We start from the raw sequence: 24,979 nt of genomic DNA, 5'->3' as shown, positions 1-24,979 counted from the left end.
CACACTGAGAAAGGAAGGAGGTCATTTCTCCTGCAGGTCAGCGGTTTCCTCTGTTCTTATTACTTCCACAGGAAAAGGCTGAAGACAGAAGGAGAGGGAGAAACAGTAAAGGAGTGTAGGGGTGGTTACCTGACGTGCACAGACTTGTGGGGAAAAGAAAAGTGGAGAGAAAAAGAGAAGTGAAACCTCGTTTACACTCTCTCCTCTGGACTGTCTGCTGAAAGACATAAAACTGTGACAGTGTCAGAAAGACGTCTCCGGTTTAGACCTCTTTTATCGTGTTGTGACTGTTCATTCATTAGCTATTTAATTTTGTTAATATTTTTTAATTTAATAAAAAGGAAGTTTTTCCTTGCCTCTGTCGCCTAGTGCTGCTCTTGGTGGGAATTGTTGGGCTTCTGTAAATAACATCATGGTCTAGACCTGCTCTTTTATAACAAGCGCTGAGAGATAACTGTTGTTGTGATTTGGTGCTATATAAATAAAATTTTATTGAAATTGAATTTTAACAAGGAAAACTCTTTATTGGTGAATAAAATGGAAGTGGTGGACAATATTTACTCTGTAGATAAGTACAACCTTTAGGTACTTCGTTAGAGTATTTACATTTTCTGTTACTTCATACTTCTCAGATCATAGACAGAAGACTACAAAATACATAAAATACTAAATGTCGCAGACTTGGGGTGAAAAATTGTGTATTTAAAGGAATAAAATGTTTCGGGACATCAGTTCCACAGTTAAGATGAAAACACTCTTAAATACATACAGTATAATGAGTACTTCTACTTTTAGTACTATTTCAGACATGATGTGATATCTGATCAAGTCAGAGAACTACCAGCAGAGGAAAAAGGAGGTGTGGCCTCCTCCCTCCTCCTCTTCCCTCCTCTCTCTCCTCCAGCTGTTTAAAAGCTGCTGGTGGTCGTGCGAGCCTCCACTCATTGATGTGGACGGGAGCAGACATGGCAGCCGTGGGAGAACTGGTGCTGGTACTGGGCTTACTGGTGAGCGCTCGCTGTGAGGTGAGAGCACGAGACCCCGAGGTGGAGGAGGAGGAGGAGGAGCTGGGAGGAAGAGCAGCAGCACGTGGAGGAGGAGGGGCAGCGTTCCCCCCTCACCTCGAGAGGTTCCACCCCGGGCCGACAGAGACCCCCCCACTGCGAGAGAGAGGGAGCTACCCAGCCCGATCCGGGTGAGTCCAGATCCTGAACTCAAGCTTCACTTACCACTTATTTCCTCTGCTTTCGACCGCGTTCACTGAAGAATGAAGCTGCAAAGATGAGTCAGTTAATCCATCATCAATTATTCTCAACTATTTTAATCATTGTTGACTAATCATTAAAGGCAGATATTATAGATATTATCTCCTCCAGCTTCTTAATGACCCACACAGTCTTTGTGAGCGTTGATTGAGAAAATAATCAGCAGATCAACAGAGCGTGAAAAGACATTTTCAGTCACATATATATTAATCATATATCCTTTGACACGGTTCTGATTTTTGCAAATTTTTACCAAATATGACTTTGCACATTCCTGTGAGTAATAGCTTTATACTCGCCAAGTTAATATCTGGGAGCCAGTGGCGTAGTATCTCCATTGTACTACTATACTTTTTACTACACTACATATATTTGACATTTGCAGTTACTTTCTAGATAAAAATAAAAAACATGATAGGCTGATAAAGTCTCCTCCTCTAAAACTCCTCACATGGATTCATCTAAATAACCGTTGGAGGCCCAAAAAAGGTCAAATGATCCAAACATCTCACTAAAAATCAAAGATTAGAGAAAAGTCCAAAAAACTGAAAACAGATTTGTTTATCAGAACTCTGTTTCTTCTTCTTTCCGCTCACATTAATCACCTCACGACCCCTCAGATTTGTCTGGTGACCCTTTGGAGGGTCCTGACCCCGAGGTTGGGAACCACTGGCCTAAGCTTGCTAACTGTGTATAAAATAGTTTGGTGTCTCTGTTGTGGGATGTTACGTAACGCTTATGTTTTTAGGTGAGCTAATGTTGTGATGGCTAGCTTCTGCTGATTTCGCCGTTCAGTCTGGGGCTCACGTTTTTTACACACAGATGTTTGCATTTTATATGCTTCATGGGACCTAAAACATTCCCTGACCCTGAACGCAAACCTGATTCTCTAACTTTAATCTTAAAATCAGGTGTGAACCATCAAAGACGGCTGAAGAAGTGAGCGCCCTATACAAACACACACCAGTCACGCCTGATGCATGTGGAAGTAGCGAGCAGGGAGCGTTTCAGTGTTTTGACTGCCAGCATGCGTAAAAGAAGGCCGGTACCTCCCAGGCTGCTGCCACGCAACCCAGACACCAGACATTCGTTTTATGGGTCTCTCCTCCAGGTGTTAGACCGAGCCGATCCTCACACGTTTCACACTGCGCAGAAAACAATCTTTGACTGTAGTTTATTATTTCATGTCTCAACTGAAGATGAAATCTGTGTCTGTCCGTCCATCTGGCCATCACTGTGGCACTGACTGAAACATCAACAAATACCAATTCACTCGTTATCTTCATCTTTTCAGTTCCACCAGGTTTAATCAAGTGAGGAAAATGTTTTCATCAACAAGTAATCTGTCATTGTAGGCAGCGTCTGAAAAAGCTCATTTAGGCATCAATAGTGTTGTTGTTCAGCGTTCAGTATATTTACAGTATAAGGACGCGACACTCCACCAATCAGTTCAAAAATATAAATATATGTAAAATATAAAAATAAAGTAAAAAATATATTAATAATAATAATAATAAAATATATGTAAAATATAAAAATAAAGTAAAAATAAATGAACAATAAAAAAATAAATATGTAAAATATAAAAAAAGTAAAAATAAAAAAAAATAATAATAATAATAAAAATATATGTAAAGTATAAAAATAAAGTAAAAAAAAGAAAAAGAAAAATATAAAATATAAAGTAAAAATAATAATAATTATATATATAAAATTTAAATAAAAATAAGTAAAACAGTAAACGTGTGTGTATTGTGAATTCAATTCATATGGTTCATCAAATGAATAAAATAAAATAAATAACAGTAAATGTGTGTGTGTTTGTGTGTGTGTTAAAAAATAAAAATATTAAAAATTTTAATAAAATGAACAAATAAAACATTAACTGTGTGTGTCTGTATGAACAATTGATAAAATAATAATTTGAAAATGTTAAAGTATCCTATCCAATCACTAACAACCAGGTATTTTAAAGGTACCAACAGACGACAAGAAACACAAGTCTAGAGTTTAAACCAGGATGTGCAATATTTAGAAATAAGCCAGACTCTATTGTTAAAAGTAGAGGTACCAAAGTATTTGGGCCACGCTTGAACTGTTGGACGGACTGTGATGGTTCATGTTCCCCTCAGGATGAACTGCAACAAAGAGTCTAGACCTGCTGAAAAAGTGCAATGAGATTCTGTTCTGGCGACTAAAAGACTTGTTCGACCGTGCGCCCTCCCTGCGCATCCAAAAACCTGTTGATATCCAAGCCTTTCAAAATAAAAGTAGGCGTGTTTCTCTTCCAGGTCAGAAACATGGCCTTTTCCTTTGTGCACGCCTCGGCCTTGCAAAACTGTTGGTTTGTTTGTTTACAACACAGAGCTGACTGTAAACAGGCAAGAGGCCAGAGGTGATCTGATCTGCAGCATGTTGAGAGTTGGACGCTTGTTTTAGCCGCGAGACGTGCGACGCTGACCGACAGACTAAATAAGAGGATTAAATGTCTCGGGTGACATTTTTTTGGAGCGCGCTCATACAGGAACCCTCATTATTCTGACCCACATACGTACATTATACCACAGCACTCGTCCAAAGATTGCTTGATAAAAAGATCCCTGAGGACTGTTAACAAAACAACCCTCCCTTAGCTGAAAGACCCCCCCCCCCACCACCTCCACGCCGCCGCCCCCCACTTTAAACGCTGCTTTAATGACCTCGTTTACAAACGGAGCTCTTTGTGCTGCGAGTCGGTGCTGTGTTGCTGTAATGGAGAGCAGCTTTCAGGGTTGCTGTTTCTTTTAGCTTCAGCGTTATCTTTGGATTGTTGATTGGTCGGGGGGGGGGGGGGGGGCTTATACTCGCTTCAGAGGTCAGAGGTCAACAGGTAGTTAAGCGCTGATGAAGTGGAGGTGAAGAAGCTTGTTGTTTGGCTGTAAGAGGAGAACATCTAAAGTTTCAGAGGAACTTAAAGGAGCATTCTGGTGTTTTAGTCCGTTTACTTCTACAAATCCAGCTGATCATTTTCCACATCATTAGTTTTTAGATCGATTTCCTTCCCATTGGTTTCTCTTCATTTCTATGAAATCAACTTGAAACCTTCTGCAGAGAGATAAAGACAAATGGAGAAACATCTATGTGCTCTTATTTTTAAGTATATACTAAAGGGTCAGATTCACTAAAGGTCTGTGTGAGTAAAAACGTGTGCAAACTTGATATCACCAGCAAATTAACGTGTAAGCTGCTAACGTTGTGCAGCAGAATGACGTCTTTCAGAAGTGCAAGAGAGCACCTGTTGTTCAATTACTACTTTTGCCTTCATGAAAATGAAATTTGGAGTGTTTCAATGTTATTGTGCAAAGTTTTGGGAGGGTAACATGCAAATACATTTATTTACTACACACAGTGTGATCTAACAAGCCTAAACGCAATTTAATGTGAGTGCGACAGCATCTGTATTTAATACGTTTGAAAGGAAGGTGCAAAGTGTTGCAGAGATGGCTGCTGTTATTGTTGCGAGAAGGAGACACAGCTGTAATGAAAGAAGAGGTAGAGAAATTAAAAATATTAGACAATATTATTCTATTCCTAATATATAGAAATAAAATTATTTGATTTGATTTATTTAACTGTAGGATTGAATTGTTCTTTTGTATTTTCCTTGAAGCTTTGGCAGTACTGTTGAAAGGGTTTTTTCCCTTCGTGTCAATATTTGTGGCATGACTGAGGAACGCATAACGCACACATCACGCCTCTCCAACCGTGCCATGTTGGAGCTGTTTGCTGACCTAAGGGCTGATTTGGAGCCCGTTACAAGAAGGAGTTTCTGCGATGCCCAAACTTCTTGCAACCCCACATTTCCTAACGGGTCATTCCAGCATACTGTAGCTGTTTCTGCTGGGGTTTCCTGTCCCAAGTACTACATTTCCACATACTCTGCACGCACTGAATAAAACAAACCAAGGTTTTTACGCTGTGGCTGCTTTCTTCCCTCCCAACTCTCCATGGCGGGAACCATTAAAACACGCAAACCCCTCATTTAAATACTGCCACCTCCGTTGTGTTTGCTCCTATTGTCATCTACACAATAATTCTTAGTTTATGACCCTTAACATGTACTAAAAATACACGTGCAATATTGTAGAATACACACGCACTTTTGTTAACTTTATTCGGGGTGTTAGTAAATCGGGCCCTAAGTCTTCCTGTCTCTGCGCTTCTTCCTTTTCGTCATGGTGGCCTTCCAGGCTGAGAGGAAGATATCTCGGTGTCGTGACCTGCTTCAATAAAAGGCCTCACTAAAATCCTGTTAATTCCCTCTGCAGTCTTAATCTCCAGGTGCTCACACGCCGCCGCTGTTTGACTGAAGAAGAAGAAGAAGAGCAGCAGTGGGCAGACACCTTCAGATCACAGCTCTCTGAGCGTGCAGATAACGTGACCATGAAGGCATCATTTACGGCTCATTCAGCCGTTATCAGGAGGCCCACAGCTGGCAGATTAAAGGACGACGCTCCTGGAGACGGATTTAAAGACAGCGTTTGTTATCAGATTGATCATCAGGCAGGTTGATAAGTTCTGACGGTCAGATAAGGTCTGGGAGGAGCTGAAGAAGACAGGAAGTGCATCCTTGATTCAAACTGAGTACCCAAAGGATTAAAAGCTATAGAGAGCATACATGAACTAACCAGACTGCACCTCTTTTTTTTTTAAACTACTGTCCTGATCTAAACTGGGTTTTAGTTATTAGATTTGTTGAAAGGTTTTCTTACTTGTGGATCAGACCCTGGAAAGTTCTGGTGTCACTTCAGCCCATTTTATCCATGAGGGAGCATCAAAATATCTTCCCTGAGAACTTCAAAATGTGTCGCCATGTTAAACTAAAGTTGCGCTGAATTCACAGGGATTTGTTGAATTTGTGTTAGTAGCTGTGATCGCGACATCGTGAAATCCTGGGGGGAGTGATACAAAGAAGAAGAAACTCAACACAGTGAAACATAGAAACCCCACCGCCCATTAGCGTTTTGGTGGTGTAATTCCTGAGTCGGATGTGGCGTAGACTCGAAGCAGACGTACAAATCGGCCTTTTCGATACACAGAGAAGTACGAGGTCACCGAATGCAAGTGAAAGTAAAAAGAAAAGATAATATAGAACAACACTGCGAACGTATGGAGACACATGATTCATTCATTGGAGCTCATGAATTTATTCTTTCTCTGTGACACCTGCAGAGAAATTACATAATTGACACTTCGCTAAGCCACGCCTCCAATACGGAGTTGGCCAATCATAGCGCAGTGTAGGTCTCGCTCTAACAGAGGAGACACTGCGCTCCATTCACTCTGATGCAAAAAGAGTCGTTTTCTATCTTTTTCTGGCTGTATTTATCTAAGACCTGGTCAAACGCTGTTCCTGCGGCGTCTGTCTTGTCGTAGTTACAGTCGCTACCCAGAGAGGCTGAAAGGAGAAGTACGATTTATTCTCCTTCCAAAACCTAAAACAAATCCAGAAAAATGTCGGCTGTGGATTGTTCCTAATGTGATGTTAGTTAGCTTCCTACTGAATGTAACGTAATAAAGTCCCGCTGTTCTGCTTTTTAATGATTGTTATAGTGAACAGAGACCTACCAGCTGTACAGGAACACTGTTGATCCCTAATATCACCCACTTTTTACATGTCAATAATAATACAGTGGTTCACTTTTACTATTAGCCTGAATACAACCTTCAAATGTTTCTCTTTCTGGGATCGCTTTTTCCAACAAATTAGACAATATTTCTGTGGGGAGCGCGGTAACAGACAGTGGCGGCGCCGTGATTAAAGTCTGACTTAGCAACAGTAACTAAGGGGGGCGTGGCTTAGCGAAGGGTCAATTTGATAACATGAATCATAGTTCATCAACACAACCTATTTATTCGTCTGTGAGCAGGATTTATTACTTCATCTGCTTGAATTTTATATTTAAAATTCTTCGTGACACCTTCTGAGCTCTGTGGAAACAAACTGGGGAAAGAAAAAACTGCTGGTCTCTGGATGAAACCTGCTGATCCCTCTTCTGTTCTGCAGTCTCATTATTCAGGCTTTGGCTGCTTCACAAACATCTTTCAGATCTGAAACTGAACTCTTGGACCTGCAGCAGAAACCCTACAGCTTGTTTTCCTCCGTCTCTCTCAGGACGGGTCAAGGTCTCGCTCTGAAACACTGATCTCTTTCTTGAACGCTCACCAAAACAAATCCAACCAGGACAAACTGAAAGCAGCTAAAGAACGTGACAGTTTGACGGACCACAGCTGTGACACTTTGAGGCTCAGGCCAAATAAAGAAGAGATGTCTTCAGTTCAGATTTTAGGATCCTTGGTTAAAAATGAGAAGCGCCGCCTCCTCTTACAGAATGACTGACAGCACAAAATGAAACCAAATGACTGGATATTTGTGTTGGAAAGAAGTGAACTCAAAGAAAATCCAATTTACTCTCTTTTACAAGGTTACATCTCTTCAGTCTGACGCCTTTAACACAATCCAGCAGTTATTTTGTGATGTTTTGTCATTGCACCTGGAGAGGGTCGTGCTTTTGGTCGTGTGTGTGTGTGTGCAGCTAATCTCCAGACTACTGGACCCATCAGCAGATCATTTTTTGTGCACTGAATGCTCAAAGAGCTCTCCTGGTTTTGACTGCTGACTTTTCACTCCTCAGTACAGACCGTTAACAGTCATCGCCATTTTACGATACGCATTACGACATGGCAAAAGGCATCGGCGAGGCTAAAAGCAATACCTACCGTCCGGTGCAGGCCACATTTTTCTATGGAAAAATATAAGTTTGCTCTTGGAGCATCTGCACATTAATTCTATACCTGATACGTTATGATCCACTAAAGTTACAACATGAATAATTCTCATCCTCGCTGCCATCTTGAACGTAAGGGAGCCGCTGTAGGTATCCGATGCTCTTAATCCTGCGTCGCAGTGGATAAGGCTCATGACTTTGGTGTGGGAGAAGAATCAGAGGCTGCAGATTTATCAGCACCTGTCTGCAGGGATTTAATGAACTGGAGGAGAAACTTTTCTTCCAGCTGAGGATCCAGCTGGAAGAATAAAACATTAATTTAGAAACAGATTTACTGACGTTCCTGCTTTAAACATTGCCAATTTAAACTCATCTTGTTGCTGAAGAGTGATTCATTAATATACTTTATTTATATTATAAGCAGTATTCTGTCATTGCTGCACATTTGCTCTAAATATTTAGTTCGCCCCAAAGTGGCAGCTGAGTGAGCTGATAAAACACATCTTCCCCCCAAAATCCCAGCAGCTCTCTCTGCACTGCCTCATTTGAATGAACCTCCCATCGGTGGAAGGAATGTTTTTGCTTTTTGCTGGAAAGTTAAACGACCATTAAGACACAAAAAAACAAAAACAAAGAGTTGAAAAATGTCTAAAATTATGATTATTTTATTTTAGAATATATATTAAAAGTCTTTTTGCTTATTTTACAGATGTTGCTCGCAGAAACAGCACAGTGTTCCTTTATTTCTTACTTTTTTTTACCCTGAAAGAACATTCATCCTCTGATAAAAGTCCAACAGGTTTTCTGGGGGGGGGTTGAATGCATGCTGGGTAATGTAGGCAAGTCTCAATTCCAGGAAATTACAATCATTCATCACAAAAGTAACTCCTGGAATGAATTAAACATCATCTTCTGAGGACATCTCGTCACTGACCTGATGCTATCAGTTCTCACTTCACTGAATGAAACTCCCTAATCTGCAAACAGACACTGCTTTACACCACTGGAACCACGGGAGCTTTGGAAATGTTTTTAAAATGAGGAGAGAGGAGGAAATATCTGAGATTAGGCCGCATCACGTGAAGGACAAAAGAAGACCAGAAAGAGAAAAGCTTTATTTGATGTCATTTGGAGTTTAGTCTGACAGGACAAATGAACCTGAAGGCGAAGATTAAAGATTTATTCTCTGATGTTGTTCCAGCTCACTCAAATCCCCAAATCTCCTCTCAGCCCACTGTGGATGTTTTCAAACTCACTTGTGCATGAAAGCTCACTGGGCTGCGGAAGGTGTGTTTGGATACAACAAAACCTGTAGACTACAAGTCGGACAGCACTGAGTCAAAACAGCTTATAATCTGACAGTGAGTTGTTGTCTCTGGTTGAGAACAAACAGCTGAATCTTCATAGTGACTTTCAGCTCGTTGTTTATCTGTGCGGCTGCAATTTTCCTGTTCTGATTCCCTCTCAGAGGTCTCGTCGTGTCGTTTCCAGAGTAGAAGAAGTTGTAAAAAGCCACCGTGCACTAAATGTTTTTAGTTTATTGGTGAGTTAATGTTGCGAGCTTGACAGCTAACTTCTGCTACGATAATCTTCACCTGAACACACCTTTATTCTGCAGTTCTGCCGTCACAGCTGGAGGCTCTCTGATGCACAGATTTAAATATCGACATTGAGCTAAGCTAGCTGCTAAGCATCAAACCTAACTGTAAAAGTACTCCTTTACAAGTAAAAGGTCTGCATCGAAAATTTACTTAAAGTATTGAAAGTAAAAGTACTCAAAACAGAAAGAAAAATGTCCTGCGACTTTGATACTAGTCTGTATTATATAATGAGAGATTATTCATGCATTAATTTAAAGCAGGATGTTGCTGCTGCAGCTCATTCTGAACTGTTTAGTTTCAGACTGCAGCTGATGATTCTTTTCAGTCTGGATCAATCTGATAATTATTTCCTCCATGAATCGATTGATTATTTGTAAATATTCTGAAAGTAGTGAAATCAATGCTTGAGCAGTCCAAACCTCAACATTATAACAAACATTTAAATTGTTAAGATAATTAAAGCAGCAGATCTTGACATTTGTGAACCAATGCAATATTAAATCTGTTCTCATGAAAAATAACCAATTCATTTTCTGGCACCCGACTAATCCTGTCACCTGTTTGGGAGTTTAATTTATAACAAAACATCATATTTTATAAACTCTTCATGCGTTTCGTGTGTAAAAATCTGACTTTGTAAAGTAACTGAAGCTGTCAGATAAATGCTGTCTGTGTGTGTGTGTGTGTGTGTGTGTGTGTGTGTTTTGTACATGTGTAGGTTAACTGTGTGTTACAGCAGCTCAGGATGAGGAGGAACTTCCTGTCCAAAGCTATGTGTGTGTGTGTGTGTGTGTGTGTGTGTGTGTGTTTGTGTTTCCGGTGACGACCCTCAGTGATGTCACAGCTCGCCACAGGAAATGACACGGGGCTTTTCTGAGTCAGAGGAGTTTGTCACATGTGGGAACAACGGATTTTATTACTGTATGATAATCCCACCAGATTTAAGATGTTGATTCTTGAGACGGCTCTACAGTTAGTGGCACTTCTGCTGGTCGCTGCCCAAGTTGCACTCTTTTTTTTTATTTTTGCAAGAAATAAATATGCAAGATTCTTCATCTGCAGTACTGTGAAATATTCTGTCACATTGATGGTTAAAAAGTGCGACCTGTCAAGAATATCGATCCTGAAATCAGCTCTCAGACTGGAGCCGGCATCAGGATTAGAGACGGTTTCTGGTCTTTTTGTGCACAGTAAATAACATCATTGGTAACAGTATTCAGTACTTACTTAAATGTCGATTAGACCAAGTGCATCCCCCTGCGTCTCTGACTGTCCTGACGTTAAACTTGAAATGGTACAAACCGAAGAGACGGGTCATTCAAAATGCATATTCAACATGTGACTCAAAGATTTAAAATCAAACGAGGCTTCTCATGTAAGGCTGTGTTTTATTTAGTAGCTCGTTGCAGCAGCTAAACCACATTTCACTCATAACTGCTCTCGGTATGCTCTTCTTCAGTTCATCTCATGATATTTATCTCTAAAACTGTTAAATCTGCACGATGTCACCTCAGATACTGAACATGCGCACTGATCTTGGTAGTTTAAGGGACTCTGCACCTTTTTATGTGAACTGCAAACTGCCCTCAAGCTTTTCTGATGTTTTAATGACTCTTGTTGTTGGTCTATTGTCGTTGTTTGGTGTTGTTATTGTCTGCTGTTGTCTGAAAGTTTCTTGTTCCGAGTCTCTCTCGAGACCTCCTGATTAAATAAAGTTTATATAAGTTGGTGCAGCTTTTGTTGCATTTGTCCTCATCGCTCTGTCACGCCACAAACGCCATATAGTGATTTTTAATTAAGGTAACGGTGTTTGTTTTATTTATTAAGAAAGTGAATCACAGAGCGAGTAAAGATGTTGCTCTCTTTCATGATTTGTGAACGTGCACGAGAACCCACAAACAGACTTATGGGAGACCTCCTGGGTGACTTCATCCTCCAGTGTACGCACTGATTGCATGTGAAGAACCTTTTCTCCTCCCGGTCCACAACAACATTATCAACATAAAACTGGTTGGCAGTGCTGCAGAGGACTGTTGGCCTTCACCCACGACGTTAGATCAGGAGGGAGGGGGATACATTTATGTGTACTTGAAATATTTGAATATTTTACAGGAAAAGAGAGGGATTTGAATCTGCAAATCAAATGTGAGATAATGGCCTGCGTTTGCTTATTCAACGAGGAACATGTTTGTATAAAGAGGCACTTCCAGAAACACAGGAACGATTGTGAAACATGAAACAGTGCAGCTGAACTCTCGGAGCTGTTGTTGGCACAGACAGGAAGTAGTGAGACAAACAGTCCAACATCAACATCACAGTAAACACACACACAGACTGGGGCACAGCTGAAAAGAAGGGGGAAGGCACATTTAAAATCCTGAGGCTTCATTGCAGAAACATGTTCTGACTGCGTGTCTGTCTTAGGTGTCAAAGACGGGAGCAAATCTTCCTGTTATAGAGCCGATTCCTAAACTCATGGCTGTGTCCTTCCCTTCTCAGACCTTCTAACAAGAACTGTAAACTGTGTCACCTGTATCTATGTTTGCATTGTGCGTGAGACTTCCTGTGTCCATCATGGTTAGCTAGCCATGGCGCTGTCAGACACCGTTCACCACTTCGCGCAGGCGCTGGCATCAGTTTGTAACGCACTGGGCGGCATAGTTTAACACACTGGGGGAAACCCCGTAGTGGCATTTTTTTAACGCTAAAGGTAAGTAGGTGCAGGATATTTAACAGTAGAGTCAGAGTAAGGAGGTGGTGAGCCCGAAACTGCACTTTCAGTCAGGAGACTGGTGTTTGGTTCCCATGGGGGAAACAAAAAGTCAACATTGAATTTTTTTATTTAGGTTACGTAAGTTGTGTAAGTAACATTACTTAACTTACGTAAGTTAACTGAGGCTAGTAACCCAAATGATCTTTTTCTAAACCTAACCAAGTACTTTTGGTGCCTACACCGAACCACAGTGCAGTACTTCTTTTGAAAGTCTAACCGGACGTTGCATATTTATTGTTGCCGTGGAGCCCTAAATCTTGAAAAATGATGCAAAAGGGGTACCCAGGGCGTTAAAAACCAAGAGTCCACATGTGATGAGAATATGTTGACTCGTGACTCTGCTGAACCTCTGCGATGAGCCCACAGGGGATTTTTCTTTATTACGTTCAACATTCTTCTTACATAACCTGCTGAGGGTCCCGCTCCCATGGAGGTCTTTTACACGTCTGCATCCAGGACTGATAGTCTGTTTGGAGCTACAAAGACATGTTGGAGTTGTCGTGTTACAGAAACATGTTTAGGAATAAATCCTGACTTATCTCCGGACAGAATTTAAGGTATTACAGAAGCATCCTAACTGAGAGACAGCACCTCATATTATGATTGTAAAGCTACTCAAACCACACGATGACGCTTTAAATGTCCCGTACCATGTAAAAAATCTTTTCTCATTAGGAAGAAAACTTCGCAGGACGTGATTAAAGCTGGGCTTCACTTTGCAATTTGAGCCTGTTTCTGAACCGAATTTCGAGACGCACGACTCAGAGTCGGGCCGAATTTCAGGTTTGTCGTGCGCCGTGCAGTGTACGGGGAGGAATGAGGACCGATCAGCCGCTCCTGAACAGCCATCAGACGGTCAGATGAATTCATCCATCGTCAGGCTGTGGCACAGCTGAAGCAGGTTGATCCCGCCACTCGCACCAAACACGCCTCACCTGACGCCTTTTAACCCTAACTAAAGCGAGCAGCTGTTTGAGGAAATTACTGAGCCTTTTTGAACATAAATCTATAAATCTGTGAGGAGTTTTTAAAGATTAACGTCTTCAGGAGGAACAAATGGGCTCAGAGCTGAGAGCCACAGACAGGAAGTCAAAGTGAGAGACGGACTGACATGTTGTTGGTTTGACTCTCAACATGAGATTTGTTGACAGGAAGAAAAATATACCAGGCTTAAAGTTTACAGAACATCCATTTTTCTCTACATCTACTGTGAATAAAAGATCTTAGTGTGCGTCTAAGAACTCTGGGAGTTGTAGTTGATAGATGCACGCCGTTTCTGGAGCTTTTGTCCACATGGCATGGTCCTCATCGTGTAAAGTTTGTTCAGCTGCCAGGATCTCAGATGTTCAAACTTTCCGTGATGGATCAGCCATGTTGAGCTTTCTGTGAGCTGCTCTTTCCAGCTGTCAGATGCAGTGACTCATACGGCAGCTCTGATCAGATAAAAAGTTTGTTATTTGCACTTTAAATGATCCATTCAGCCAAATTACAAAAAGCAAAAACATTGCTCCTCTCTGTTCTTTAGTTGTGCGTGTGCACTGTAGTCAAGGCCAAAAGTCTTGTAGCATTACAGAAGGTCTGCTAAAGGAATAGTTTTTTAAAATACACTTCTTCTCTTTCATGCTGAGAGTTAGATGTTCAGATTGATACCGTGCTCATTAGCTTAGCTTAGCATAAAGACTGGAAACAGCTAGCCTGACTCTGTCCAAAGGTAACAGGTTAGCTGTTGGTGGTCAGTGAGGAGACGACACGGTGTTTGACCTCCGACCCCAAACAGGACGGAGGCAGCAACAAACAAACAAACAGCAGTCAAAGACTCAGCATATGTGTGTGTGTCCTCGAGACCTTCAAAATGAGCTCGTGATCCGTCTTCCTATCCTGACTCTGTGTGTCTGTGTTGTGCAGGAACTGGTGTGCGTTCGTGCAGAACCGCGTGGTTACCGTGGCCATGGAGTGCGGAACAGAGAAGTACACCATCAAGTCTCGGAGTCCGTGTCCGAGCGGGACGCCCGACTGTGAATTGGTCATGTGAGTACACAACAATAAGAGAGGTGGATTAAAAGTCTGGGGACCTGATCCCAGACGAGCTGAGAGGTCTGGATGGTTCATAACGAAGCAGAAGATCAGAAATGTATTTTGGCTAAACCATTCAGTGTTTTATAAACCACCAGTAATATTTTTAAAACCAGTTCTCTGACAGACAGGAAGCCAGTGTAAAGACCTCAGAACTGGAGTGATGTGATCCACCTTTTTGGTCTTAGTGAGGACTCGAGCAGCAGCGTTCTGAATCAGCTGCAGCTGTCTGATGGATTTCTTAGGGAGCCCTGTAAGGACACTGTTACAGTAGTCGAGACGACTGAAGATAAATGCATGGATAAGTTTTTCCAGGTCCTGCTGAGTGCTTTAATCCTTGATATATTCTTCAGCTTGCTGACTTGTAATCATGTCTGTTGAGAGTCCTGTACTTAAGTGTACGTTATACATAATGTATCTTTAAGCCACCACCTACCACCTAAGAACACGTAAATGAGAATGAAATATAATGCAGAGCCACAGCTGCTTCTGGCTGTTAGTGAAGAGAAGTCAAGTGATCAGATTCAGTCAAGTCTGTTTAATTATTAAAGCTTTAATTTCCCTTAAAGGCCAGCGGAGTTACAGGCAGGCGACTTCAGATACATTCTGCTGGGTACTTTTATTTTGAAATGTCTGCTTTAGAAGTGCAGCATCCTCCACAGGCGAGCCATGTTATTAAGTGTCAAGTCCTCATTGGATAATGGGCCGTGAGTTCACCTGCTCTCTAAGGAAAGTCGTCACCGAGATCCGAACCAAAGCTCATGTTTTGATACATTCGCTTAGTTTTGGTTTGGTTTCACTGCAATTCTGCGACCGCACTAAAGGACTTTACATGATCACACTTGCGTCCTGTTGTCATCCTCTATGTGGGCTGCGTCTCCCTGTACTGGACATTGATTGGTTTATTAAACAGCTCAGCGGCTATCTTTGACAAGAATGAATGAATAAAAAATGAACATATGCATATTTGCCACTATACTATTATTATTATTATCATTGGTTTACACGTCAACCGCCAAACTTCCTGTAAATCTTCTGAAAGTCCGAACCATCCAAAAAAATGCTTTCACACCAGGAACGAACCGAACCGTGGTTCAGTTTGATCCGGACCGAGACTTCTTCTTTTGGTCGGCCCAAATTTCGTCTGTTTGGTCCGGACTGTGGTCCGTGGGAGGTTTCACACGTGCAATTTTGGTTCGGACCAAACTGAAAAGTCAGAAAGTCCGGACAAAACGACGTAGGTGTGAAAGCCCCCTAAAACACCTGGAGAGCCCCCGACTCTGCCGAACCAGGATGAATAAAGTCTGATTTACGCAGGTCAGTCGGTGCTGCACAGCTTTACATCCAAAACATCAACGTGAGCAGTCGGGAGAGTTTATCCCAGTGATGTGGAAGATACAGCTGGATTGAGTTTGTTAATGGGAATAACTTGAACTCTAGTTAAAGCACTCAGGAAGTATCCAGGATTTTAAATAAACTGCAGAAAGTCTTATAAACAGATGCATCAGATCATAAACTGACTGAAACAAAGAGGCCTGATGAGCGAGCACAAGTGGGCCGACAGTGTGAGGTGTGACGGATGTTTTATTTCGGTTAAAGGCTCAATTATGTTTTCAAAAAAATTCTATTACACAACATGATATTTATTTTTCAGCCTCTTCTCTAATTTTGTTCCAGTGAAGTTCTGGATACCTTTGCCTGTTCAGGACTGTTGAGGGGTCACGACTCACAGTTGCTTCATTTTTATGGGTCACAAGAGAAAAGGGTTGTGAACCAGTGGACCTGAATGCTGGATCAACACGTCCAACACAGCCAGGAATAAACTCACTGTGGGAACATTGTGAATCACTTATTCATGTTTTGTGTGGCACAAAAGTAGCCTAATTCCAAAATACTGAGTCTAAAAATACTCATAGTGTAATTGTAAAAGCTTCAGCTCTGCTTAGAAAAAAACCTGTCTGTAAGTATTAACGGAGGGAAAGTAAAAGGTTTGGTGAGTAAAGCCAATGTGCTGCAGAAGAGCTTGGACGTACAGCTGAAGTCTAACAGCTGCTGAGTGAAATGTTCTCACAACTGACAGGAACAGTTATTAAACTAGCAAACTAAGAAACTGGAGCTTTTCCTGAAACCTGATCAAGAGTCAGACATCCTGCTGCTTTCATTTAAAAACCTCATTTACTGTAAATTAGATTTCCCACATGTTCCTGCGGTACCTTCAGCTGAAGACGGACATGTGGAGGACTTTGTACAAACTGCCCTCTGTGGAAACCATCAGATAACAGCTGAGCTGAAATCCACACTGTCTGACCTCACTTCCTGGAAAGTTTAAGTTTGATTTCATTCTGACCTGACAGCAGAGCAGAACTGATCCGAGAGCAGATCCCCGTCGACTTTTCCCTCATCGAACTTCAGGTGTGTGTGTTTCGTGTGTGCAGGTACAAGCTGGCCACCCGGCCGGTGTACAGGCAGAAGCAGAAGACCTTCACCGCCCTGCTGTGGCGCTGCTGTCCGGGACACGGAGGAAACAACTGTGAGGACACAGGTGGGTCTGCAGAAGTTACCGTGAAAAGGGTGAACCTCCAACAGCAGCTAGGAAGAAGGAGAAGCTGTCCACATAGCGACATCTCCAAGTACTTATTGTGCAACGTCGTTTCCAGGAAACGTGAACAAGATGTCTGTCTGACGAAGACCTCGCGGGGTGAAACTTTGCACCTGTAAAAACTTGGAGGCAGGCGCAGACAGCCTCTCCTCTTAACAAATGACTGTAATCTCATTACTTTTTTAAATTGATGTGCAGCAGAACTGTTCCACTTTCAGCTCATCAGCTGGCGTCACGTATTTATGGTTTTTTATTGGTGTTTAAGAGTTTGTCTTTTCCACCAGGCTGAACAGTGCTGACGCAGCAAACACACGTGTATATGTGCTAATATGAGCATTTGTTCAGCTAGAGCAGAGGTCCCCGTAGAGCCACTGCTCTGGTTGCATGAATATGATGGATGTGGTGGTTTTCAAACAAAGGGATCTGATGCTAACAAGGCTGTTTTGCTAATCTGGATCAATCGCTCGTATCGTTATTAATGACTGATGCAGAAGAGAAATCTTCTTGCTGAGGTCGGTGGTGCTTCTGAAGGGGGACCTGACAGAAAACGGTTGAGAACCACAGCAGAGGGTTTGCACAGACGTGCCGGTTGGATGACACACTGTTGTTCACCGAGAATATTGTCGATCTTTGGACAGAGCCAGGCTAGATGTTTCTCCCTGCTTCCAGTCTTTATGCACAAGCATAGCTAACCACGTCATGACTCCAGCTCTTTCACAGTTCTCCACTGATTTATCACAATGTCGGGCTCACGTTGGACACTTAAAAAAAAAAAAAAGGATGTAATTCGATGCAGCAAAGGGAGAGATGTCGATTGGTTCATTCCACACATCCTTCTCCATCGTCAAAACCTGCTTCTGTGGACGTGTTACAGAAGCATCTCAGGGCTAAGGCCTCCAACACTGATTGGTCAGTTCAACTTGTAGATTACACTAAATACAGATATGTGTGTGGGGAAAAGTGCTGCGTACCAGCTCAGTCTGGATCATCGTTTTTTACCCCAGTCATTCTATTTTTCTCCACTGGGGTCTATTTTTAAATGTCCTTTTAGAAAACCAGCCCAGCTTTGGTATCAGGGGTTTAATTTAGTCCAGACTGTGTGTGTTAGGGTGCAGTGTTTACCAGATGTCTGAAGGAGGACATCCTCTCTCCTCTTGTTTGCGCCAAAACTCAAAGTGTATCGATCTTTTTCCCACCATGAGTCAGAGAGTTTTCCTCTCGCTCGATGAGGGTGTTTTTTTTTTTTAAAACCACTTAGGTTGTTGAAGTGAGACAAACCAAGATGTAAAGCGCCAGAATCTGAATAAATAAATGTCCTGATGTGTTTGTCTCTGACAGTCCCTGACGCGCAGCTGGATTCTGGAAGCTCGGCTCTGGGTGGACGATCTGAAACGGCGAGAACAGGTACGATGACGCTGCTCACCTGCACGCGCATGTCGAGTTTCGTCATACAGTACATATTTTACATTCGAATAAAATAAAACAATAAATTAGAGAAGAGTTAATAAATACAATAAAAGCAGCATTAAAGATAGAAATAAAAAGGGAAACTACATTTAATTTAGAAGAATGATATAACACAGAATGATAAATGTGTGTATATATATATATTATACACACATTTACAGTATGTACAATATGTGTAAGTTACAGTGCAAAACACTTTAGGTAGAGGGTAGTACTACCGAACCACCGGCGTTAGTGAGGGTAGAATATAACGAGGGTATCTAAGGAACCAAATTAGAATAATTAACAAATATAAACATAAGAAAACGAGGTGCGAGTGAGGCCGAATGGGAGAGAAGGGAGATGAGCGTTGCCCACAGCCGGCGCCATCTTGGCTCTTCAGATAGTGAGCCATGTGTCATTACACTGGGGACGCTGGGGACATGTCCATTTTTTAAAAATATGTTCTGAAAAATAGCTTGCAGCAAGAAACGTTATATAACAAATGAAATTGCTTGAGAAAAAAACTGCATTTATATTTGTCACCTGCCCCTTGAATTTTATTTATTATTTAGAATTATGAATAATTTGTTATTACATCGTGCATCATCGCGTCTCGTGAGCAAAGTGTTTTGCCACATACCCTGAATCTGAGCCCTGGTGACCCCACCACTCTGAACACAAAGACACACACTGAACCTGATCCGAACTTTCACCCTGATGGTCTGAGCAGCAGAGAGCTGATGGTGTTCAAGTTTCAACGATTATGTTTGGCACAGACCAGTCAAACATGATCCTGCCTTTAAAAATTCTTTATTCTTTGTTTGGGAACACACACCCTTCAGTCTCGATGTTAACGGTGTCAGCCTGACTCATTCCTGCCTCTTTAACAAAGTGAGGAAGCTGTGAAGTGCTGAGTGACGCTCACCTTCAATAAACCCTCAGGTCAGGAGGAGGTCCAACCTCCCCACCTCCTCTGGGGAAGAGGGTGTGGGTGAGCTGCTCCTGCTCCCCCCCCCCCCCCCCCCAACACACATCCTCGGCCTGTAAACAAGCAGCGACTCACACACTAAAGGAGGGGGAGTGCGTCAGCGTCCTGATTGAGGTTTGTTATCAGAGGCCTTCAGCCATTCTGTTCAACACTGTAAGAAGAGGTCAGAGGTCACAGCAGCCTGACGGTGGTTGAAACTAATGTTGCTGTGACCTGAAGAAGTAAAGGAAGAGCGACAAGCCGAGGGCCGAGAGTAGGCAGGAGGCTTGTATCGGTCGTAAAAGGGTCTGTTTGTTTTACCTTGAGCCCAGATGTTCAGATGTCGGGAGGTGGATGAACGGTGTTTTCATGTTTTGACCCTTGATGACAGCACGTGTCGTAGAGGTGCTGTGTATTCTGACCCTCGAGGTATTTTAGGAGTTGGCATGAAATGCGGTTCGGACCTTTACGTTCCCCTCAGGATGCACTAAATGCACCTATTCCGCGCTTACCGCTTTTTTCCCCGGTTGCCGAGGAAAACGCAGTGATCTAATCACAAGCCGTCCAATCACAGCGCAGCAGGGGCAGGACGAAACGACGTGCCTCCTCGCCGAGGTAGTTTGTGGTGACATTTTTACATTCAGTAAAATTATGTAGCCTACTTGCAAAAAACTCTGCGCCTTCAGAGCGCACCCTGGCACTCCCAGCTGGGCGTTTCCAGAAGAGCAGCTGCTGTTTTCAGCTAGTAAAAATACGCTTCACAGGGACACAGGCCCTAAAAGTTAACAGCTGACTTGATGATTATAACATGTGTAAACATTTCTCACAAAACAACAATAAAAAAGGTTTTAACTTTTTGGGCGGTTTTCTAGAAAAGCCATTTAAAATTCATCATCCACTCATTTTGTGCCGCGGACGGCACAAACGCTCATTCACTTCAGTCAATGTTGTCCTGTTTGGCGTCCAGCTCTTGCTGTTTCTGATGCTTAATATGTCTTTATATCAGACCTGTGACATCGCATCCTGTTTCAGTGCAGCGTGTGGAGACTTCTCACTGCGCTGAAGATAAATGTGAGCGTTTCACTTGTTTGGTAAAAAGGTCTCGTTGAAGCTGACCAACGCACTCTGAACAGAAAAACCAGTAGTGAGTTGCAAACTGAAGGTGAACTCAGCCACAGTGCAGTACTGCAGGATATGTCCAGTGTACACAACGTGAAATATTTGTACCATGAGTGGCACTGAGAACTCAAAACAGTCGATGTTTGTGGGAAAAAATCTGACTAAAATAGACCTTTGGCCTTTAGAGGCTGATTTAACAAAGAAAGACAAACAAAGAGGCCGTTACACACACACACACCTCGAACATGGTACAGTCCGCTCCCACCACGCCTACGATTGAACCGACTTCCTGCGAGCTGAAGTCGATGTAATTAAATCATCAACAGAGCTGCAGCCCAGCAGAGACACAATAACAGGAGCACCTTAAAATCCAACGCAAACACCTCAACAACACAAAAACACTAAACTTTACAACCTGAACACAGGCAGGACAGGTGTTTCTATTAATGTGTCCACCTCCTGTACATCGGGAGGTTTCATAAACATGCTGCTGAAATCTTGCAGTTGAAACATTTAAAATAGTTTTGATACCTTCAGATGTTGAGTTGAAATGACACTGTGAGGCTGTAGAAAGTTACAATCAATGAATCTGTTCCTAAAGGACTGAACGGAGTTGAAGTCGGTCAGGAAGGAAGGAAGGAAGGAAGGAAGGAAGGAAGGATAAGACTGAACTGTCTCATTTCTTGGTGTTTTCTGTTCTGTTTTTTCTCTTTTCACAGTCTCTTTCCACTTTCCAACACAGTGCATGCTGGGATACGCTCCGGGCTTCACTCAGTGACACTTGAACAATTTGGTTCGTGGCAGGACGCGACCATATTTGGACAAGAGGGTGCAGCTAGCTAATTTGGCTAGCAAGGTGCATCCGTAGTTCACGTTAACTGCGATATTATTGGGATGCAAATTTCCGTCTAGTGAAAAACAGGCTTAAAACATTACAGGAAAAACGGGCAACACATTAGAGTTCCTTTTAGTTCAACCGAATGCTGAACGAGATATTTCTAGCCGACCAAAATGTTCCAGTTAACTTCCATGAACCGAAAGCACACTGTGAAAGGGTCAAAGCTCTGAGACAAAAACTCAGACAGCACGCAAAAACAAGTTCACGGCTCGTTTAACACAGAGGTCGTCCATGTACAAACCTCCATGACAATCCATCCAGTGGATGCTGAACAAGCGGTCACTGATCTAAATAAAAACTCTTCAGTCTCAGCTGTGGAGTTAAAAATGACGACGGAAACAGATTTGATGACACTGCAGGACTTCCTCCTCTTTTTGTTTGTTCTCCAGTGTTGCAGATCCAGCGTTGGGTATTTCTGCCCTCGACTCTTGACTGCAGGTCACTGATACGGAGCGCCTTGTTCCTGCTCTGATCCTGTCACTGACTCAGAGTTTAACAATGACCTCAGAGTGAAACAAAAACTGAGGAAACACAGCTGAGAAATCCCCAAATACATCAGCCTGTTTCCCATCAGACCCTCTGTCTCTACCTGTCTGCCACACTTCCTGTATGTATATCTCAGTTCAATTCAGGTCAATGAAGGTTTATTGATATGATCAAAAAACGTAAAATGTTGCCACAGAATAAACCTAGTAACGAGAATAATAAATACACAGGATTATAGGGAGTGATTTGATTTATTTGTCTATTATTAACTCTAATCCGCATTAGTTGTTACATTAGTAAGCTTGTTTACATGCACAGTTCATGCACAGGTCTCTCAAATTACATGGCAGTTAGTAAAACAACAAATATGCTGGTAAATGATGTACTGATGATCAACACTCGGAGATGTCTGTCCATCGCCTTGCAGAGCATACAGGGTAAATAAAGTGCTAACTTCTAGTAAATAGAGTTATAGGAGTGATTGCACCTCAGGTGTTGGAGGGTACGACGGCATGTGTTTTAAAAACGTAAAAAAAAAGCCTTTAGTGTCTCAGGGGGAGCTGTGCGAAGCCTCATACCTGTCCTCAAGTGATGTCACTTGAGTCAGCGTCGGCTGAAGACTGCCTCTTTAAAACTGAAAGAAATCTGTTGGTGTGGAGTTAGAAAGAGTTGAGCTCATATACCTCTGTAGCTCGCCGCTCGTCTCTGCTGCAGGCTGCGTTTAGCCTACAAGTATAACACACCGCAGTCTAATCAAAAACTGCTGTTGTGCACTAACCGGAAACGACTATTGCAAGATTGCACAATCCCCCCAGCACAGAGGCCGTCTGCAGAGCTCCAAAATAACAGCCATAATAATAATAAAAACCAGTCCCTTTTCATACTATTTCTGTTGTTTATTTATTTATTTCACAAGCCTAGAATTTTCTGTACATCACGAACCAGATGTCTCTTCGTTTAATTTAAACTACTCAGCAGTACGAACACTTAAACTATCTTACAGCTGTGTTTTCCTCTGCTGCGTTGGTCTGCGTGACTGCCGGAGCAGAGGGTTCTGCGCGTGGACAGCTAGCCAGCCTTTTTGGCTTCCCCCGTCGCCACTTGCGGAGCTTCTCAACTCCGAAAACGTTGGAGCACATTTTTAATCAAAACTGTCAATAATCGACATCTGCACATTTGATTTCTCACCTCAAAACTTCTCAGAGGTGGATTTAGTGAGAATTTAGTTAGATTTGGTTCCGCCCCTTCCGCTACGCAGCTAAAATGGCGGTCGTTGAGGGTGAGAAGTGTCCACCGTTCCACCGTTATGAGTGCGCCATCCGGGTACTCGGTTCTGCATTTTTCCGTACTTCTCGGTGTGAACACACTTATGCCCTCAAAATAGTAAGTGTAAGTATGAAAGAGCGCAAATTTAGACACAGCACAGGAAACTAGTGTGCGTGTAAAGATAAAGTCTGTTTCTGTACAATAGACGGTGCAAAAAAAGTGGGTATAGTCACTGTGACGTTACCAGTCACATTTTGAAGCATCCAGTTTGGCATTTTGGCACTTTGGCCTTCGCCATCTTGTTGTTTTGGAACCAGATGTGACCATATTTGGGCGGGAGGGTGGAGCTAGCTAGCTTGGTTAGCAGGGTGCATCTGTAATTCACGTTAACTGGGATGCTAATTCTGGCTAGCTAAAAACAGGCTTAAAACAACTCCCTATGGCGCTGGTTAAATGTACGCATTACTGTGGATATGAGTCGCCTCTATCCTGATTGACAGGTCACCATGGTAGAGACTTGTCAATCAGCTTGTAGCCCCGCCCAAAAGCCTCCCCTGCTTCCTGGTCTCTGTTCCTCTAAATGGGACCATAATTTAATAAATGAACATCATGCTGTGTTGAAGAAGACTTGAAACTGAGACCTTAAACTCATCAGTTTACTGGGGTACATTTTCTTAAAGACTTCCAGCCCTCGCTCTCTCTCTATTACAGGCGTCATTTCATCTTGACCTGTGTGTTTCAGACGTCCAGCAGCTGCAGCGTGGCGACCCGAACCGCGAACAGAACGACCACCAGGAGTCCACCAGCGCGCTGTATGACTCAAACAACCAGCGCAACTCCAGCCACCCCGCCCTGGACCCAGGCCACGTCCATAACCCCCATCACACGCCACATCACGCTGCCGACACGCACCACCACCACCAGCAGGAGGAACACCACCTTCCTGGTGAGTTTTGGTTTATACTGTTATTAACTGACCGTTCGCTAAGCCACGCCCCAAATACGCAGCTGGCCAATCACAGTGCAGTATAGGTCTCAATCTTTTGCTTTCTTTTGCTGTATTTTTCCAAAGTATATATATATATATATATATAAATCTTTACGCTCACTTGAGGTGGTTTTTGCCTTTGTCGAAAAAGACTATGCGCTAAGATGGAAACACTTTTTCTGAATAAGTTCTGACGTAGCAAACTTGTAACTCACGTCTGATCAGCTGTTTGTGCTGTCGGCGTCTTGCCCGGTTGTGCAGAGATCTGCACGCCTGCCGAGAATTTCCTGCACCTCGCGGCTCGTAACGCTCATTTGTGCTGGGAAGAGGTGGATGCAAATCTGGGCAGGTAGCCTTCATCATCTGTTCTGCTGAATTATGCATCCACCTCTTAAAGGTCCTTTTCAGATCCTTTGCTCTGCATAATGATCAAACTGTGTTATCACCGCATATTTTTGCTGAATGTCAATGAATGCTACTAAACGTTCATAAAATATATACTTCAAATCATTTATCACCGCTGATGAACCCCACAAAGGATATTAGAGCGTTTAAAAGCATTATTTGGAGGTGCATGCTGTTCTCGGCATAACACCGGATATTCCCATAACGTGAGGACCTCTCTCCATTTTCGTAAGATCAGTGGCCCTCAGGTTCATGCGACTGGTTTTGTTTCTGGTTTGTTTATTACAACCATGTGTAACGTTAGTTAGCTAACGCTAGCTAAC

At 42.6% G+C, this 24,979-nt stretch overlaps 1 protein-coding gene across 1 annotated transcript in view; it reads left to right on the top strand.

The window, feature by feature from the left end:
- The first annotated feature begins 958 nt into the window (after positions 1-958).
- Positions 959-24,979, top strand: part of mmrn2a (multimerin 2a) — a 41,190-nt gene continuing 17,169 nt past the window's right edge. Inside the window, exons 1-5 of the mRNA XM_046065381.1 lie at positions 959-1,195; positions 14,312-14,434; positions 16,915-17,021; positions 18,417-18,482; positions 24,006-24,209. Coding sequence (XP_045921337.1) covers positions 966-1,195; positions 14,312-14,434; positions 16,915-17,021; positions 18,417-18,482; positions 24,006-24,209 — 730 coding nt within the window. The 5' untranslated portion in view covers positions 959-965. The remainder of the gene's footprint in view (positions 1,196-14,311; positions 14,435-16,914; positions 17,022-18,416; positions 18,483-24,005; positions 24,210-24,979) is intronic.

Source organism: Micropterus dolomieu, linkage group LG12, assembly GCF_021292245.1.
Source record: "Micropterus dolomieu isolate WLL.071019.BEF.003 ecotype Adirondacks linkage group LG12, ASM2129224v1, whole genome shotgun sequence".
NCBI classification, from domain to species: domain Eukaryota; kingdom Metazoa; phylum Chordata; class Actinopteri; order Centrarchiformes; family Centrarchidae; genus Micropterus; species Micropterus dolomieu.
The sequence above is the reverse complement of the archived record's forward strand: the minus strand, read 5'-3'. Positions and strand labels throughout refer to the sequence as shown.